The 19,267-nt window shown below is 44.8% G+C and overlaps 1 protein-coding gene across 1 annotated transcript; it reads right to left on the bottom strand.

Moving 5' to 3' along the window:
• Positions 1–11,021: 11,021 nt before the first annotated feature.
• On the bottom strand, positions 11,022–11,474 carry LOC116133462. The gene has a single exon (XM_031419168.1). The coding sequence runs from the start codon at positions 11,472–11,474 to the stop codon at positions 11,022–11,024; it is 453 nt and encodes a 150-aa protein (XP_031275028.1).
• Between the last annotated feature and the right edge of the window lie 7,793 nt (positions 11,475–19,267).

The raw sequence follows: 19,267 nt of genomic DNA, 5'->3' as shown, positions 1-19,267 counted from the left end.
TGGAAGAAGATTTGGTTTAATCCACTCACCAAATCAAGCTATAATTTCAATGGGGCATTCTAGACAAATATATGTTGATCCCGTAATATTTCAAGTCATTTCAGAATCAATAACTATTTAAAACACAATTTTCTTTCAACTCATTTAAATCTGTCAACTGTTTCCAGAATTGAGGTTACTGACTTGTAAAATTCATAACAATTCAGCCCTTAATCTAAACCTCATGAAACTCCCCAGAATTAAACTAAACACATATAGGATTCACCAGAATTTAAAATCACTCAATTTGGATAAGTATAAGTGCATTATTTCGGTTCTTAAAAATGCATGCTCTACAGAAAACATGAAATTCCAGAATTTCATAGCAGAATTCAAAATTCATTAAAAAATCCAATACTTCGAATTTTGGGGTGAAATCAATTTTCAACCAATCTCTAATAAGTCTAAAACAAAATATCTGAAATTTAGCTTCATTTGCAAACCCGAAACATATATAAAATTTTCAGAAGTTCAGGCTGTCAGAATTTCACAGCATAACTTTTTATAACCAAAAACATACTTTAATAACTCTTGGTTCTTTAGGATCAACATATATGCTCTACCCATATAGAACTATTGCATTAAATCTCCAGTTTCAGTCAACAACAAAATTCAGCCACCATATCCAACATACTACTTCCTATAATTTATTTTCTATCACAAACATTGTGAATATGCATAAAAATGCACATATGCTTGTCAAAATTAATCAATATATAAAATCCATAATTTCCATACCCTTTGTAGACGTAAAAATCTACCTGTACGGAAGGGGGGTTTGATCCCGTGAGGATGAGGCCACTAGCGATCTGTTGTACCTGCACACGTAGAAAAACACACGCGTGAAGCGAACGGGAAACACCGGGGTAGTGTTTGCCGTAGGCAATCCGACGCTCAAGTCAGCAAGGCTGAAAGGCTAATATAGTGAGGGCTAGGGAGTAAGAGGTTATCGAAAGTCTAGTCGGGGACTGTGACTACGGCGGTGATGTAAAGCTCTTGAGTATGAGCTTTGGGTGTGAAGGTGTAATCTCCCCTCTTTTGTGAGAGGGTTGGCCTCTGTTTATATAGTGACTGTCTGGTCTCCCAATCCTGGTAGGAGTAGGAGTCCTAATGTGACTGTGGTGCAAACCCTAGAAGAATTAAGGTCGTGGTAAGCTGTCTTACCAATGTCCGAATAGGAAGGTGATTCTGATCAGGAAAGTGTTCTGAACAGGAAAATGACTTCGAATAGGAGATTGATCAGGAACAGGAATATGATCAATGGGCCATGGGCTCGGAACTCGCCTATAAACCCAAGAAGTGAGCTGGAACCGGGAGGCCCGTACTCAGATAGTTTGGGTCGGCCATATTTCATATCAAATGGGACCAATCTGGCTTGGGTCTCTTTAGGACTGGGCCCGGTCTTTCCTTCACTAGTGGTCCTGTTTGCTTATTTGGGCCAACGGTGATTTTTGGCCTTAACAGTTTGTCCCCCACTCTCTGAGTTAAGAGTTTCTTAAGTTAGAGAGTAGGCAGCGATCGAGGTGCTCTCGGTCTTCCTTCCTGGACGAACAATTGTCGGCGTGAGTAATCTTATTGTTGCAGGTGATTATTTGGTCGGGTTTCATTCGGTATCCATTCTTGATCCGATGTAGGCTATCATTGCAAAATGATGTACCTGATCGGTGTGGGGGGCCGAAGGAAAAGAGAAACAGGCTTCGAAGGGTCACACGCTCGTTCGCTACGTCCGATCAACTAGAGAACTAAGCTGTAGTACTATAGTCGGGGCGTTTGTTCGGCATGTCGAGTTGACTGAATCAGGGATCATATTGAACCGAAGGTTCACTCGGTCAGGGTATATGGGTGATCAAGTGAGTGTAAAATGCGGGTCTCGACCAGTGATTGACTACTTGTTCGCTACAGAAGAACGAATGAGCAAGGCATCCCGGTTTGGTCGCCTGGAGAACGAGTGTAGGCCGAGCAACTTGAAGCTTCTCGACCGATCGGGAGGACCTCATGGGCCTGTGTAGATTGGATGCGTGCCGGGTACAATCTGGCTGTCGTGTGCTGGCTCAGTCGAGGTGCTCGGCCGATCTAACACATCTTCCATATGACACTGCAGTTTCCTAGGTTACTTAGATTCTTGCCACGCGTATGGTGCTAATCCATCTTCGTTCTAGAGGCGGGAAAACAAGGAGTCTCTCTGATCCTTGGCCACTCATGGGTCGCCACGTGTCGGCCTATGTCAGATCCCTTTTATAAAAACGAGTTTACAGACTCTTCGTCTTCCATTTCCATTTTCTGTGTTTCAAAAATTTTTCTTCTCTTTCTTTCTTCTTTTCATTTCTGTTTCTTGAAGCGATGGTGGCCTTCTCTCTGCAGTGTGTCGCTTTACGGTAAATCTTCTTTCCTTTGGACTGATTTTTGGTTTGTTTCCGTTATTTGCTGGGTTTTTGGATGATAGGGTGAAGTTTTTGGAAATTTGAGTAGTTTTGACTGGTTTTGAGGAGTTTAGAAGTGTTGGCATTTTGGTTTTCTAGAATAGGCTCAAATTTTTAGATTTTCGGTGTGTTTCCGGCAAGTTGGCTATTATTTTTGGTGTTTTTCCAGGCGTTTTGGGTAGAATCGGGAAGACGAAGTCGACTTAAGTATTGTTTGGTTCGGTCAGTCCGTCTGACCGAGTGGTGAGGGGGCGTGTGGCGTGGATTGAATAGGTGATCGGTCATCCAGAGCGAGTGGGTGTTTTTAGGTTGGTGGATTGGTGAGCAGGGCGAGTAGGTACTTAGGTTTGAGCTTGAAGGTGGGTCAGTCGTCTGGGGCGAGCGAATTAGTGCTCTGTTGAACCTGGTTCCAAGGTCGGTCAGTTGGAGGGGTCGATCAAGGGTAGGGAGCGATCTTGTTGTCGGGTAGGTCAACTGGTGCTAAAGGGCGATTAATAGTGTATGAGCCTCTTCCTTCGGTCGGTCGCCCATTCAGGGCGAGTGGTTCTTTGACAGTTTTTAGGAATTCCGAAGCTAACACGGAGTCGGTCAGTTGGGCTGGGCGATTTGACCGTCATGTCAGACACCGAATCAGCAAGCTCCAGTGAGGTTGGGGTGGATGCTGGAGATGAATATGAGCGTGCCCCCACCATAGTGATGATGCCTGAAGAGGGCGTCCCAATTGGGGTGCCGACCGGAGTTAGTGTAGCTGCCCCAGGTGCGAGTACTCTTGGCCTGAGTAGTTCGGGTAGGCATGGGGGAAGTGGGGAAGACTACGAAGGAGTTGGTAGTCCGTCCTCCTCCGATAGTGGCTCCAGGGAGGCGCCGAACCAACAGGGCAGTGAGATTTTGACTAAAGACTATCCGCCCGTGCTGAAAGATAGTGATGTGTGGCGCATCCAGACCTTGTATCACATTCCAAGTTTAGTTGACATCCAGATGCCACGATCGTATGAGCGGGTTGACTGGGAGGCTAAAGGTTGGATCAGTGTTTATGAGAAGTGGTTTCACGATGGTTTGAGGCTACCCGTCCCTCGCCTCGTGTGGGAAGTACTCAACCACTTCATGATTGCCCCGTCTCAGCTTATGCCGAATGCTTGGAGACTGCTAATGGCTTTGGAAGACCTCTATGTTTGGAACCAAGTGAGGTTTGGGCTGCACGAGCTGCTGTACTCGTACTTCTTGAAGGAGAATGATAAAGAGAAGGGTCGTTACTTTTTTGAACTTGAGGCAGGATCGGTCTCACTTGATGACCGATCTACGGTCTAGTGGTAAGAACTGGAAGGACCGATATTTCTATCTAAGGGGTCAAGCTGTATTTGGAGAAAGAGGCCAAGGCGAGATCCCGATCGGCTGGCGAGCTACTGGTGAGACTTTGTTGTTTCCTTCGTACTTTTGATTACTAAATCTTGATTGTGTTTTTTGCTTGCAGAGCTTGATTTCAATCGTATTGGGCAGAGCGGGGACGGCTTGGACATAGCTACCCAGAGGGTGTTAGCCATCCCATTAGAGCAGAGGGATTGGCGAGTAGTGCTAACAGAGTCCAACCTGAGGACCAGCATTCTTTGGGCCGGAGTAGAGGCTATACAAAGAGGTACTCCCTTCCCCTCGCTGAAGCAGACTTGGGATGTGCTTCTGAGTCGATACTACAACCATATCATTTTTGGTGAGTCCGGGCTGAATCCACTAACAATTGGAGAATTTGCACTTGCAGAATCCATGATGAAGAAGTTGACCGTCCAGAGCACGAGTGAATCTATCGCTCGGCGCCGAGAGAAGAGGAGGAAAGAGTCCTTGGCCAGGGAGGATAGGAGGGCAGAGGATGTGTTGGCGACACTGCCGAGTCAGCAACCGCCGAGTCAACAGCCTGCCACCGGGGCCAGGTCAACATGCTACAGTTTTGGACGAGGAGTTCGGGACGATTACATTCACGATTCTGGCTATTGCATCGACTTATTCTGATGCGACCTCTATGAGCAAGTTGGCCGACTCTTTCTTGTTTCCGGCAGATGAGGTGCATATGAATCAGATGGGGGCAGTTGCTACTGCTGATTAGGGGGTATCCCGCGCCGTTCAGGTATGACAATATTCCTCGGTGTTCTCGTTTTGAATTTTGTTCTGATGGCAATGTTTTGTTGTGCAAGTGCTCACTAGCAGTCTTCATTTGAGGAAGTCCGTTGTGGCGCAGGAGAAACAGATACAGGATGTGTCCAAGGCCAATACTAGCTTGCGCCAGAGGGAGGCAGCGTCCCGGAAGGCTGAGCAGGAGAGTCAGCAGCGCCTCAGGGATAGTAAGCATGAGGTCGAGAGATTGAGGCGTGAGTTGGCCGAGAGAACCGCAGAGGTCGAATCTCTCAAGGAGCAGTGCATCTCCATTGCTGATGATGCTATCATCAAGGCCCGAGGTGAGCTCATGCTGGAGTTCAAGGAATGACGGACCTCTAATTGGGATCCAGATGAAGACATCCTGCTCATGCAGGAGTTGCTGGAAGAAGGAGGTGGTCATCCTAGTGGGCAGGACGATGAGCAGGTACCTGACCTTAGCCAGTCGAGGCCATCGGGTGTTGATGATGCGGGCAGCCAGGCTGCTGGGCCGAGCGCTGGCCGTGCAGACATGGTGACCGGTTCGGCAATGGAGGATGAGGTTCGTGCTGAGGATACTTAGCGTTTTTTCTTTATTTATGTATTTTGGGGCCTGCAATGCCCTTTTATCTAGGGTGTGTGCCATTTTTGTATTCTAAACTGGGCTGTTTGATGCTATATGTATAACATTTGATCATTTTGACTTCTGGTGTTGTCTCCTTGGATGAATGAACTGTTGGTTGTTTCTTTATTTGTAGGTACACTACGTCGTGTATGTTACTTTAGAGTGGCCCAATGGTTAAGGCATGTAGGCCTTATGTTGGGCTGGGTTGGTGCTTTGCTTGTCAATGGTGTAAAGACCATTCATTCGGTCTGGTCGACCGAGTGTGCATTCCCTTGGATGAACGAAGTTAGACTGTAGTTCTTGGATCGGATCGGGCCGACTGGGTGGTGTGAATCATAAGTCGTGCTGAGTTTCGTAGACCGAGTGGGGCCAATACTACGGTACAACTCGCGAATCGGGCAGGGCCAATATTTAGTACGTTTTTCGACAGGGCCGATCCGAAGGTGTCATTGTGAATTGAGTAGGATCGATTCGAAGGTGTATGTACGTTTATCGGGCAGGGCCGATTTGAAGGCATTAGTATGTTTATCGGCAGGGCCAAACAGAAGGTGTTATCGTGAATTGAGCGGGGTCGATTCGAAGGTGTACGTACGTTTATCGGGCAGGGCCGATTTGAAGGCTTTAGTACGTTTATCGGCAGGGCCGAATAGAAGGTGTTATCTTGAATCGAGCAGGGTCGATTCGAAGGTGTATGTACGTTTATCGGGCAGGGTCGATTTGAAGGTGTTAGTACGTTTATCGGCAGGGCCGATCTAACAGTGTCCTCGTGAATCAAGCATGGTTGATTCAAAGGTGTACGTACATTTATCGGGCAGGGCCGATTTAAAAGCGTTAGTACGTTTATAGGCAGGTCCGATCTGACGGTGTCCTCGTGAATCGAGCATGGTCGATTCGAAGGTGTACATACGTTTATCGGGCAGAGCTGATTTGAAGGCGTTAGTACGTTTATCAGCATGGCCGATCTGAAGGTGCCCTCATGAATCCAGCATGGTTGATTCGAAGGTGTACATATGTTTATCGGGCAGGGCCAATTTGAAGGCGTTAGTACATTTATCGGCATGGCCGATCTGAAGGTGTCCTTGTGAATCGAGCATGGTCGATTCGAAGGTGTACGTACGTTTATTGGGCAGGGTCGATTTGAAGGCGTTAGTACATTTATCGGAATGGCCGATCTGAAGGTGCCCTCGTGAATAGAGCATGGTCAGTTTGAAGGTGTACGTACGTTTATCAGGTAGGACCGATTTGAAGGCGTTAGTACGTTTATCGGCATGACCGATCTGAAGGTGTTAGTAATTCATCGACCGGGGTCAGTTTGAAAGACAAAAGTTTCTGAATAATGTTTCATTAAATTTTTTGCCATGAGGCCGACTGTCTAAGAGGAGGTGGATAGGCCCACTCATCCTTTTTAAAATGAAAAATAAAGAAAAACAAAGTTCACCTAGTAGTAGTAGCGTTTGAGGTGAATGGCATTCCAACTGTTGTTGATGTCTTTGCCTTCATGGGTCTGGAGTTTGTAGGCGCCCTTCCCTGCTGTTTTGATTATCTTGTAGGGGCCTTCCTAGGTAGGGCCGAGTTTGCCAGAGTTGATCTCCTTGGTGTTTTGGAATACCCTGCGGAGGACCCAATCGCCTATCTTGAAAGTACGGATCCTCACATTGCAGTTATAATGTCGGGCAGCCTGTTGCTGGTAAACTGCGTTACGGATGCTATCCCATTCCCGTAGCTTGTCCACGGTGTCTAGGTTCTGGCAGAGATTGTGACTGTTTGATTCCTCGTCTGCCCATTGGAGCCTGGTGGATGGAACTAATACTTCTGCTGGGATGACTGCTTCAGAACCGTATGTGAGGGAGAACGGGGTTTCGCCCGTTGATGATCGAGCTGTGGTTCGGTACGACCAGAGGACTCTGGGTAGCTCGTCTGCCCATGCACCTTTGGCTTTCTGCAGTCACTTTTTCAATGTCTGAATGATGGTCTTGTTTGATGACTCGGCTGGACCGTTAGACTGGGGGTTGCAGGGAGTTGAGAAACTCAGTTTGATTCCTCACTTGTCACAATAATCCCTGAAGCTTGAGCTAATGAACTGGGACCCATTATCGGCGACGATCTCCTTCGGTATCCCGAACCTACAGATGACATTCTTCCAGATGAAGGCCTTTACCTTTCGATCTCTTACTTGTGCGAAGGCTTCGGCTTTGATCCACTTGGTAAAGTAGTCTGTTACAGCCAACATGAAGACTTGTTGCTCGGGTGCAGTAGGTAGCTTTCCCACGATGTCTATTCCCCACTTCATGAATGGCCAAGGTGTGAGGATGGAGTGGAGTCGCTCTGGTGGGAGGTATGAGACATGGGAAAACCTCTGACAGCTGTCACACTTCTTTACGTAAGCGGTCGAATCGGTGCGTATGGTCGGCCAGTAATATCCAGCGGTGATCACCCAGTGTGCAAGACTGCAGCCCCCTATGTGGTTCCTGCATTCGCCTTCATGGAGTTCGGCTAGAACGCTTTGGGCTTCTTCTGGGCTTACGCATTTGAGATAAGGGCCTGAGAATGACTTTCTGAGGAGTTGGCCCTCATGTATGGTGAATCTGGCGGCTCTTGCTTTCAGTCGGCGTGCTTCATTCTTGTCAGTCAGGAGTTCATCATTTTCTAGGTACCTTACTATCGGAGTCATCCAACAGTTGGCTTGTTCAATGCCCATGGCTTCTGCAGGAGACTTGTTCGGTAGTTGTTCCTTCCAGTTGGCTGGCCACTGCATGAATAAGAGAGGAATGGATGACTGGGAGGAACATGGGAGTGCCGAGCCAAGGTTGGCGAGGGCGTCGGCATGGTAGTTCTCAGTTCTGGGGATCTACATGATGGAGAACTCTTCAAATTGGGTCTGCAGTTCTTTGACCATGCTCAAATAGGATGTCATCTTTGAGTCGCGTGCTTGATACGTGCCTTGTAGTTGATTGACTACAAGTTGGGAATCGGACTTCACTTCCAGTCTCTTGGCTCCAATTTCTCTGGCCAAGGAAAGTCCAGCTAGGAAGGCTTCATATTCGGCCTCGTTATTCGTGTACTTGAACCCACACTGGATTACTCGCTGGACGATGTCTCCCTCTGGTGCGATCAGTACTATTCCGAGTCCACTTCCATTGACATTACTCGATCCATCTACTAGGAAAGTCCACTTTGAGGATGGTGCGCCGTTCATGCATAGTAACTCTCTTTCGGCCTGGGTGGTGACGCTTGGTGTGAAGTTGGCAATAAAGTCTGCTAGTGCCTGGGACTTGACGGCGGTACGAGATTGGTAGGATATGTCGAATTCACTGAGCTCTACTGTCCATTGCGTGAGTCAGCCTGATAGTTCTGGTTTGTGTAGTATCTTCTTGAGTGGGAAGGAGGTGATTACAACAATGGAGTGGCATTGAAAGTACGGCCTGAGCTTCCTGGATGCATAGATGAGGGCGAGGGCTAGTTTCTCCAGTTGACTGTATCGAGTTTCTGCGTCAAGGAGCGACTTGCTCACATAGTAGACCGGTAACTGCTTTGATTCTTCTTCCCGAATCCTTGAGACCGCTAGGTAAGAGTAAAGCGGCTCCCCGTCCATAGGTTTGGAAAGAAGCGGGGGTGTGGTCAGATACCTCTTCAGCTATTGTAAGGCTTCTTCGCAGGAGGGGTTCCAGTCGAACTTCTTGGACTTCTTGAGGGCATGGAAGAATAGGTGGCACTTATCAGCTGATCTGGAGATGAAGCGGCTCAGAGCGGCCACTTGTCCTGCAAGGCGCTGGACATCTCTGATGCAAGTCGGGGATGGTATGTTAAGGATCGCTCTGATCTAGTCGGGGTTCGTTTCTATCCCCCTCTGAGTAACCATATAGCCCAAGAATTTAGCTGATGAGACGTCGAATGAGCACTTGGTTGGATTCAGCTTCATGTTGTACTTTCGGAGGACGGCAAATGTCTAGCTAAGGTGGTCAAGGTGTTGTTCGGCAATCAGGGACTTGACGAGCATGTCATCAATGTAAACCTCCATAGTTTCTCCTAAGTAGTTAGAGAACATCTTGTTGACTAGCCGTTGGTAGGTGGCCCCGGCGTTCTTTAGTTTGAACGGCATTACTTTATAGCAGTAGGTTCCCCTCTCTGTGATGAAGGGTGTCTTCTCTTGGTCGTCCGGATGCATCAGGATCTAGTTATATCCCGAGAAGTCGTCCATGAAACTAAGGAGTTCGTGCCCTGCGGTCGCATCTACCATCATGTCGATATGTGGGAGTAGGAAAGAATCCTTGGGGCAGGCTTTGTTCAAGTCAGTGAAGTAGATGCAGACTCTCCACTTCCCGTTCTTTTTCTTTACGACCACGACGTTTGCTAGCCATTCGGGGTAGTGGACCTCTCTGATCATGCCGTTGCTCAGGAGCTTTTCAATCTCTTCATTAACGATCCGATTTCGCTCAGGTGCGAATTTCCTCCTCATCTGCTTCACTAGTGGGTGATCCGGATCTGCCTTGAGCTGGTGGACCATTGCATCTGGGCTGATTTCGGTCATGTTGGCGTGGGACCAGGTGAAATAGTCTTCGTTCTGTTTGAGAAATTCTATCAACTTCTCTCTTGTCTCGGGTTCGAGGCGGGAACCTATGTGTGTCTTTCTCTCGGGGTCGTCTGAATGTATCTGCACTTCATCCAACTCCTCAATGGTCGGTTGGTCAGGCTCAATCCGAGGGATTGGATGAGACTGTAATTGCTATGAGGAGTTTCCTTTGCTCTTGAAGGCGTTCTTGTAGCAGTCTCTGGAAGCTTTGGGGTCGCCCTTGATCTCTCGCACCCCCCACTTGGTTGGAAACCTAATCGTCTGATGGAAGGTAGATGGGACTGCCCGCATGTCGTGGATCCAAGGCCAGCCCAAAATGACGTTGTAAGGAGATGGGCAGTCGGTCACCAGGAAGACGGTCTGTTTGTTCACTCCGTTGGCGTAGATGGGAAGGACCATCTCTCCAATAGTGTATTTCTGCTCCGAGCTGAACCCAACCAGCAGTGTCGGCCGCCTGTTGATGTTTACTTCTTCTAGTCCCATTGCTTTTACTGCTTCGAGGAACAGGATGTTTGCTGACGAACCTCCATCTATGAACACCCTTTTCACTAAGATGTTGGCAATCTGTAGGGATAAGACTAAAGCATCGTGATGAGGAGCGGCCATGGTGACCGGTTCATCATCTTCAAACTGAATTACCTGATAAGAGTGTGACCACGAGACCGGATGGATGGACTAGACTTCATGGTGGTGGTTAACTCTAGCATACCGCTTGGCCGATAAGTAACTTACCCCACTGATCCCTGATCCCCTGGAGATGAGCGAACAGAAACCTTTCGGTGTGGGTTCCCGCGGAGGGGGTGACGGTTCTTTGGAGTTTTTCTGGCTAATAGTGTTCTTCCCTTTGTCAGTAAGCAGATCATGGAGATGTCCCCTTTTCAGAAGTGCGGCAACCTCGAGTCGTAAGGCAATACAGTCTGCGGTGTTGTGCCCATGGTCGTTGTGGAATTGCACCACTTGGTTATGTCTCTCCTTGCCTCGGGATGGAGCTTGCCAGACCACTTGACGGTGGATCCCAATCCGTTGAGGTTGTACTCTGGTATCCTAGGTCGGCTAGATCTGAACTGCCTGTTATCATTTCTCGAGGGTTGGCGATCATAAGGCTTCCTGACTCTGCCCATATTGCGTGCTGGAGGGTGGTAGCGATGCTCTACCGGTCTAGGCTCTGGCTTCCTGTTGCTCCTTCTTGGTTCATATCTAGAGTGAATCGTTCGGTTTATCTCATCCTCCTCCCACCTTATTTGGATCACTGCCCGGGGTAGGGCGTCTTCCATTGTTGTGCATCCAGCTTTGTAAGTTCTTTGTATAGCTCTCCGTCCGGGAGGAGACCCTTCCTGAAGGCGTCTACGGCTGTCTCAGGGTTGCATGCTGGGATGGAAATCTTCTCTCTGTTAAACCTGCTGACATATTCTTTCAATGGCTCGCCCCTTCTCTGGTATACCCTGTACAAGTCGGCTGACAGCTTCTCGAGTTTCTTGCTGCTGGCGAACTGCTCCACAAACGTGTCGGTGAGTTGAGTGAACGAATCGATGGATCCATTCGGGAGGTTCATGTACCATTGTAGTGCTAGGCCGAATAAGCTCGAACCGAAACTTTTGCACATGCAGGCTTCCCTAAGCGGTCGGGGTATCGAGACGATGAACATCCGTTGTTTGTACGAGGCTATGTGATCATCCAGATTGGTTGTGCCATCGTACATTTTCATGTTGGGGATAGTGAACTTCTATGGCAAGTTGGCTAGGGCGATCTCGTCCACGAAGGGTGAATCCGCGTAACAATAGGGCCTGCTCTTCTTGGTTGGGACCGGTATTCCTAGAATGCATCGCATCACTGCTTCCACATCGGTCAATCTCTTGGCTAACACCTGTTCCATAGGAGAAGGGGACGCCACTAGGTCATCCCGCGTGACTGAGTCAGCCTTTGCACTTATCTTTGGTACATTCCGTTGGTTCATCCCTCTTGGGGTAAGCTGACGAGTCCCTTCATGCGTTCCTTGGTAGCATAAGTCTTCGGTCATTCCTTCCAGTTGGATGACTCCCAGGGTAACTGTTCTGGTGTTTCGCCCTACATGGATGGTTAGGAGAGTCCTCTAATAGTCATTCGGTTGGTCAGGATGGATAGGCTCGGGTGCTGTTGGTTTTGTTTGGCCGTTCAGCCAAGCCGAGCCGAGTGGAGTATGTGTTAGGATGGTTAGATTGAGCTGGTCTTGTGGATGAGGGCTCTCGGCCACCGGATCATCTTGGTCTTGATGTTGGGATGAATTGGCTGATTGGTGCTCTTCAAGCATAACTTTATCTCCATGAATTAGGACAGAATTGTCGACTGCAGACAGGTTTAAGGGACACGGCCTTTTGCCAGAGGCCGAGGGTCGGGGCTCCGGCGTAAGCAGAGGCTGCATGGGCGGAACAGGGGTGCGGAACCGATTGAGGGGTGTTTGGCCAGGAAGGAACTCTATGTCATAGAATTGACTTACCTTCTCCTTGAGGGATTGGTTTTCTGACCTGACAGACGCGTTTTCTGTCTGATCGCATTGTTCTCAACTTCCAATGCCGCCACCTTGTCCAAGTTCTGTTGCATGAGAGCAGTTAGAACTTCCAGTTTGGCCTCGAGGCCGGGGTTAGCGTTATCGGAGTTGTCAGCCATGGAATGTTCCTCCACGTAGCAAGGTTCATCGAGCCGAATGATTGCTAGAGGCCCACAGTGGGCGCCAAACTGTAGACATAAAAATCTACCTATACGGAAGGGGGGTCTGATCCCGTGAGGATGAGGCCACTAGCGATCTGCTGTACCTGCACACGTAGAAAAACACACGCATGAAGCGAACGAGAAACACCAGAGCGGTGTTTGCCGTAGGCACTCCGACGCTCAAGTCAGCAAGGCTGAAAGGCTAATATAGTGAGGGCTAAGAGTAAGAGGTTACCGAAAGTCTAGTCGAGGACTGTGACTACGGCGGTGATGTAAAGCTCTCGAGTAGGAGCTTCGGGTGTGAAGGTGTAATCTCCCCTCTTTTGTGAGAGGGCTGGCCTCTGTTTATATAGTGACTGTCTAGTCTCCCAATCTTGGTAGGAGTAGGAGTTCTAATGTGACTCTGGTGCAAACCCTAGAAGAATTAGGGTCGTGGTAAGCTGTCTTACCAGTGTCCAAATAGGAAGGTGATTCTGATCAGGAAAGTGTTCTGAACAGGAAAATGACTTCGAATAGGAGATTGATCAGGAACAGGAATATGATCAATGGGCCGTGGGCTCAGAACTCGCCTATAAACCCAAGAAGTGAGCTGGAACTGGGAGGCCCGTACTCAGATAGTTTGGGTTGGCCATATTTCGTATCAAATGGGACCGATCTGGCTTGGGCCTCTTTAGGACTGGGCCCGGTCTTTCCTTCACTAGTGGTCCTGTTTGCTTATTTGGGCCAAGGGCGATTTTTGGCCCTAACACCCTTCATTCCAACCATTACTGCCACCAATTAATTTCCAAACAAACCAGCCCTACCAAAATTAACTGGAATTCTCAATCACCAACCAAATCAAACAGGCGGAAACACAAAATTCTACTTTCCATTCAGCAAAATTTGGTATAGGCATAATTATTTATACATGCATGTCCACACTTACTTCCAAATTTCATGATATATAACATCATTCACATGCTTGCCAAAGATAGTTTACAGAAGATGAATATAATCATATCAAAGCTGAAATAAATTCGAAGTTAAGGCATTTATGCACAAACATAGAAATCATTTCACTAAAAACATGATTTTATGCAAAGTTCTACTATTCCACTCACAAACATCATGCTTGTAAGGATTTTTGCAAAAACAAATGGACGGTAGTAAAAGGAAATCAACATGCAAGGGCATAAGCTTAAGTTTTTAAGGAAAACAGTTTAGATCCACTCACTATTCTAACAGCCGAAGCTCTCTGCACTCTCCTCCACTCTTCTCTCTCACTCTACCATTTTTCAGCCGCACCCATTCCCCTCTCTTCTCCTTTTTCTTCTTTTCTTCTTCTTTCTTTCTATCCTCTCTTCTATCTTTCTCTCTTTCTCCTTTCATTTTCTCTTCGCTCTTTTCCCCTTTTTTTTTTTTTTTTTTTTTGCTTTGTTTTTACTTTCTCCCTCATCTCACGTCTTCTTCTTCTTCCTTTGGGCGACCTGCCCAATTTTCTTCTTCTTTTAAACAAAACAGTTTTCTAAAATTTAAATCTGCCCCCCAATTTTCTCTTAATTCCAGTCTAACCCTGCCTTATCATCTTTTCCTTGCAAAAACCTCCAGATTTTGTGCCCTTGCTACATGCAAACCCAACAGTTTCCATTTCTTCGTTTTCATCCCCAACCAAACTTTAAAATTTGACAGAAAAGTCCCTCCTTATAAACAAAACCAAAGGGAATATATATATAATTAGAATGGGGTTTTACAGTGAGGGTCCGAAGGAGGCGTGGCCAGAAGGACCTATAACAAACAATACGTTGGACGTGTCTGGAGCGCGGGGAAAGCCCTTGAGCCAAAAGTGGCGACATAAAGGATAGCCCCCGGTCATGACAGACATATTTTAGGCGAGCATCAACTAGCCTCCACTGATGTTATTGGAAAATTTGTCAAAAGTCAGTTTGTTGAAAGGAAAGGTCCATAACCTAAGGACATTCAGAGATTTGTGCGCACAAAGTTGGGATGAAATGTTAGTTACTGGAAATGTTGGAAAGGGAGACCACATGCATAAGATTTTGTGAGGAGCACGCCAGAGCACAGGTAAGCAGTATTAGAAGTGTATTTTTATATGCTTGAGTTCACAAACCAAGGTAGCAAGACGGCTTTGAAGTGGGACAAGAATATGAGGTTTAATTATTTTTTTCATTGCTCACAGTGCTACTATAATGGGTTTTGTAAACATGAGAAAGGTGTTGGCTGTTGATGGTTGTTTTTTGACGGGAAAGCATGGAGGTACATTGTTGGTGGCCACTGGACAAGACTGTGAGAATCACACATATCCCGTTGCGTGGTGTATGGTTGACTTTGAGAATGACAAATCATGGACTTGGTTTTTTCAACAATTACTTACAATGGTACCTAACAATGATGAGTTGTGCATAATATTCTATAGGCACAACTCTATAAAGAATGGGATTGCCACTATTTACCCTCTAGCACATCACGGATTCTATATGAGGCACCTTGGCAAGAACATAAAACAAAAGTTTAAGTGTACTAGCTTCCTTCAGACATACTACATGGTAGCAAAAGCTTATTAAATTGATGAGTTTGAGGAGCACTTCTGGCAAATCTGAATCAAGGATAATAAAATTGTTAAGTATCTTAAGCATGATATTGATTTCAAGCAAAAGAGTAGAGCTTACTTTCCTAGAAGAAGGCTCGATGTCATGACCACAAAAATAGCCGAGTCCATAAATTTGAAGTTATTAATAGAAAGGGAGTTTCCAATTGTTGCCTTTTTTGATGCAATCCAAAGGAAATTGTCATGGTGGTTCCATGAGCGTCGTACAGAGTCAGATAATTTTACCACAACCCTAGTTTCATTGGCTAAAAAATCATTGCGAGAACGTATGGAACTGTCAAATGCATTGTTTTCCTATCCTCTCAATGCTCAAGAGTTCACCATGTGCGGCTATGGTCCAGATGCCGTAGTTAACCTTCTTAGTAAAACTTGCAGCTGTAAAGTGTTTGACATTCAACGTTTACCTTGTCCTCCTGTACTAGCAGCACTGAAACACCAACGCAAGCCAGATTTTTGTTCAAGAATTTACATGAAACTTTGCTCTCCTTTCTATATTGCAAACCACTACATGTTGGCTTATTTAGAAACGATATATCCAGTTCCTCTAGAAGAGCAGTAGATGGTGTCGCCAGAGTTGTTTGAATTATCATTCATCCACCATTCAAGAAGATAGAAAAAGGGAGAAAAAGAGTTAAGTGTGTTCCATTAGCCTGTGAGGTTACTCAGAGGATGAATAAGTGCTCAATTTGCAAACCACTTGGCCACAAGAAAAGCAGTTGGCAGAATCGATCACATGCAGATTAAGAAAATTAGCTTCAAATCAATCAGAAGCAAGCAACCTGCTGTTATCAGATCGCCTAAGGGATCTGCTGTTCAAATTTACAGATAACAGAAAATCGCTTAAGCTATAGCATGTTCAGACTGTAGATAATTGCAAATCGCTTTAAGCAATCTACTGTTATCTGCAGATTTGAATAGCAGATTGCTTAAGAGATAGATTATAGCTTAAGCGATGTGCTGCTCATATCAAATCTAGTGAACACCAGATCGCTTAAGGGATTTGATGAACTTATTAATGCTGATCCGTTTAACAGGTAATAGACACCTAGATGTTGTTCTGTTTACTTGTTCACTAGTTTCTCTTGACTGTATGTCAATCTTTTGTGGTGCATTAAATTGATTTTATGTCCTTGTATTTCTAGCTATGCCATCAAGAAGAAGGATGAAATTGAAAGAGTTGTCAAAGCCAATCGTTGAAGACTTAGTAGTGAATCGAGAGAGTTGCCAAGGCCAACCGTTGAAGACTTGTGTTTTCAATTTTTTATTTTCACAATTGGATATCTTTTTGTTTGAAGTTTTGAATAGATGATATTAAGCATGATTGTAGTTACTTAATTGTTGCTCTTATTGTGCTACAAGAAAATGTATAAATATGATTTTTTTCACATCAGTTCTTGGCAAAAAAATAATATATAAATAAATATTGAGATGTTATTATGCTACTAAATTAATTCAATATTGACATGTTATTATGCTACTAAATTAATTCAATATTGAGATGTTATTGTGCTACTAAATTTTAGAAGGAAATGTTAAATACAAATAAATTTGGCTTTGGTCGCTTAAGCGATGACGGCTTATTTGTACAAGATCGCTTAAACGAGAGCTTACATTGCTTAAGCAATCATGAATTTGAGAGGGAAATGTTAAGTACAAATAAATTTGGCCTTTGTCATTTAAGCGATGTCGTCTATCGCTTATGCGATAACGGCTTATCTGTACAGGATAGCTTAAGCAAGAGCTTACATCACTTAAGCGATCATGAATTTTGAAGGAAATGCCAAGTACAAATAAATTTGGCCTTTGTCGTTTAACCGATGTCGTCTATCACTTACGCGATCACAACTTATCTGTACAAGATCACTGAAGCAACAGCTTACATCGCTTAAGTGATCATGAATTTTAGAAGGAAATGCCAAGTATAAATAAATTTGGCCTTTGTCGCTTGAGCGACGTCGTCCATCACTTAAGTGATCACGGCTTATCTATACAGGATCACTTAAACATGATCTTACATTGATTAAGCGATCATGAATTTTAGAAGGAAATGCTAAGTAAAAATAAATTTGGCCTTTGTCGTTTAAGCAACGTCATCTATCGCTTAAGCGATTATGGCTTATCTGTACAGGATCTCTTAAGCGATCATGAATTTTAGAAGAAAATACTAAGTACAAATAAATTTGGCCTTTGTTACAGGATTGCTTAAGCGAGAGATTACATCGCTTAAGTGATCAAGGCTAATTTCCTTTTGTACTTTGAATAATCATTCTCAAATACACAATCGCTTAAGCGATGTCAAATCTCACTTAAGTGATCCAGTTTAGAAAAGTTGTGATTGCTTTAGTGATAGCCTATGTCGCTTAAGCCACCAAGGCCAATTTGCTTCTTTTCTCCTCAATCTTTTGATATTGTGAACGTTTGATTGAGAAATTATATTCCGTATTGTGGGTCAACTCTATATTCAATCATAACCATTCATATCTGTGAAATGAGGTACGTTTCTACTAACGTGTCACACTAGTGTGCTATGATATTCCTCCATGTATCATACGATTGTATGTCACATATCATAGCTGTTTGATGTTGTGAATGCCTGAGGTTTAAATTAACATTAATAATCTTCTTACATGGCCTTAATATGTGTCGATGGAATTAGGTTGTCAAATAATCATTCTTAATTAGCCTTAATATGTGTTTCTAATGATGTCACTTAAGTGATCAAGGCTAATTTGCTTCTTTTCTCTCAAATCTTGTGATGTTGTGAATGCCCCAAGTTAACATTAATGTTACTTAATATGGGGTTGTCAAATAATCCAAAAAAAAAAAAAAAGGGATTGCTTAAGCGATGCAGTTATCGTCGCTTAAGTGATACCCAAAATCGATTAAGCGACCCGAAATCGATTAAGCAACGAAGGCTTATTATTGTCAAAATCATCCTCAAGTGCACGATCGCTTAAACAATGTCATGGCTCACTTAAGCGATTTAGTATACATAAGTCTTCGTCACTTAAGCGATACCATACATTGCTTAAGCGATCAAGTCCAAGGCAGTGCCAAGATCATCCCCAAGTGCACGATCGCTTAAGCGATGTCAGGTCTCACCTAAGCGATCCAGTATATTTAGCCTTCGTCACTTAAGCGATACCATACATCGCTTAAGCGATCAAGTCCAAGGCAATATCAAGATCCTCCCCAAGTGCACGATCGCTTAAGCAATGTCAGGTCTCGCTTAAGCGATCCAGTATATTTTGCCTTCGTCGCTTAAGAAATACCATACATCGCTTAAGCGATCAATTCCAAGGTAGTATCAAGATCATCCTAAGTGCACGATCGCTTAAGTGATCCAATATATTTAGCCTCCATCGCTTAAGTGATACCATACATCACTTAAGTGATCAAGTTCAAGGCAGTATCAAGATCATCCCCAAGTGTACAATCGCTTAAGCAATGTTGGGTCTCGCTTAAGCAATCTAATATATTTAGCCTTCGTCGCTTAAACAATACCATACGTCGCTTAAGCAATCAATTACAAGGCAACATCAAGATCATCCCTAAGTGCACGATCGCTTAAGCGATGTCAAGTCTCACTTAAGCGATCCAGTATATTTAGCCTTCGTCACTTAAGCAATACCATACATCGCTTAAGCAATCAATTCCAAAGCAGTATCAAGATCATCCCCAAGTGCAAGATCGCTTAAGCAATGTCAAGTCTCGCTTAAGCGATCCTGTATAGGAAACCCTTGATCGCTTAAGTGATACCAGACATCGCTTAAGTGACCATGGCTAACACATATTAATTCCATCTTTTCTCCTCAATTTGACAATCTAATTGCACCAACACATATTAATTCTATATTTTCTCCTCAATTTGACAACCTAATTGCATCAACACATATTAATTCCATATTTTCTCCCCAATTTGACAACCTATTTGCATTAACACATATTAATTCCATTCAACAAGATTACTAAATAAACTCAAAGTCAAAAAAGAGAAAGAAATATGAAATTGCTCTTTTATAAATCTGAAAATACAACATTATAAACAAGAAATAAATGTCCTAAAGGAACCCAAAATAATAGTAGCCTTGGCAGCCTCCATCCCCCCTCTTCATCATTGTCTTCAGCCACTTCCCCATCCTCCAAAATTATCCAGCACCCCTTTAGCAGCAACAGTAGCAATAGCAGCAGCCTCTTTGTCT

This window comes from Pistacia vera, unplaced genomic scaffold (genome assembly GCF_008641045.1).
Source record: "Pistacia vera cultivar Batoury unplaced genomic scaffold, PisVer_v2 Contig27, whole genome shotgun sequence".
NCBI classification, from domain to species: domain Eukaryota; kingdom Viridiplantae; phylum Streptophyta; class Magnoliopsida; order Sapindales; family Anacardiaceae; genus Pistacia; species Pistacia vera.
This window is presented reverse-complemented; position numbering and strand designations above follow the sequence as displayed.

Coding starts and splice junctions, on each gene's coding strand:
- LOC116133462 (XM_031419168.1), bottom strand. CDS start 11,474: ATGTACGATGGCACAACCAATCTGGATGATCACATAGCCTCGTACAAA.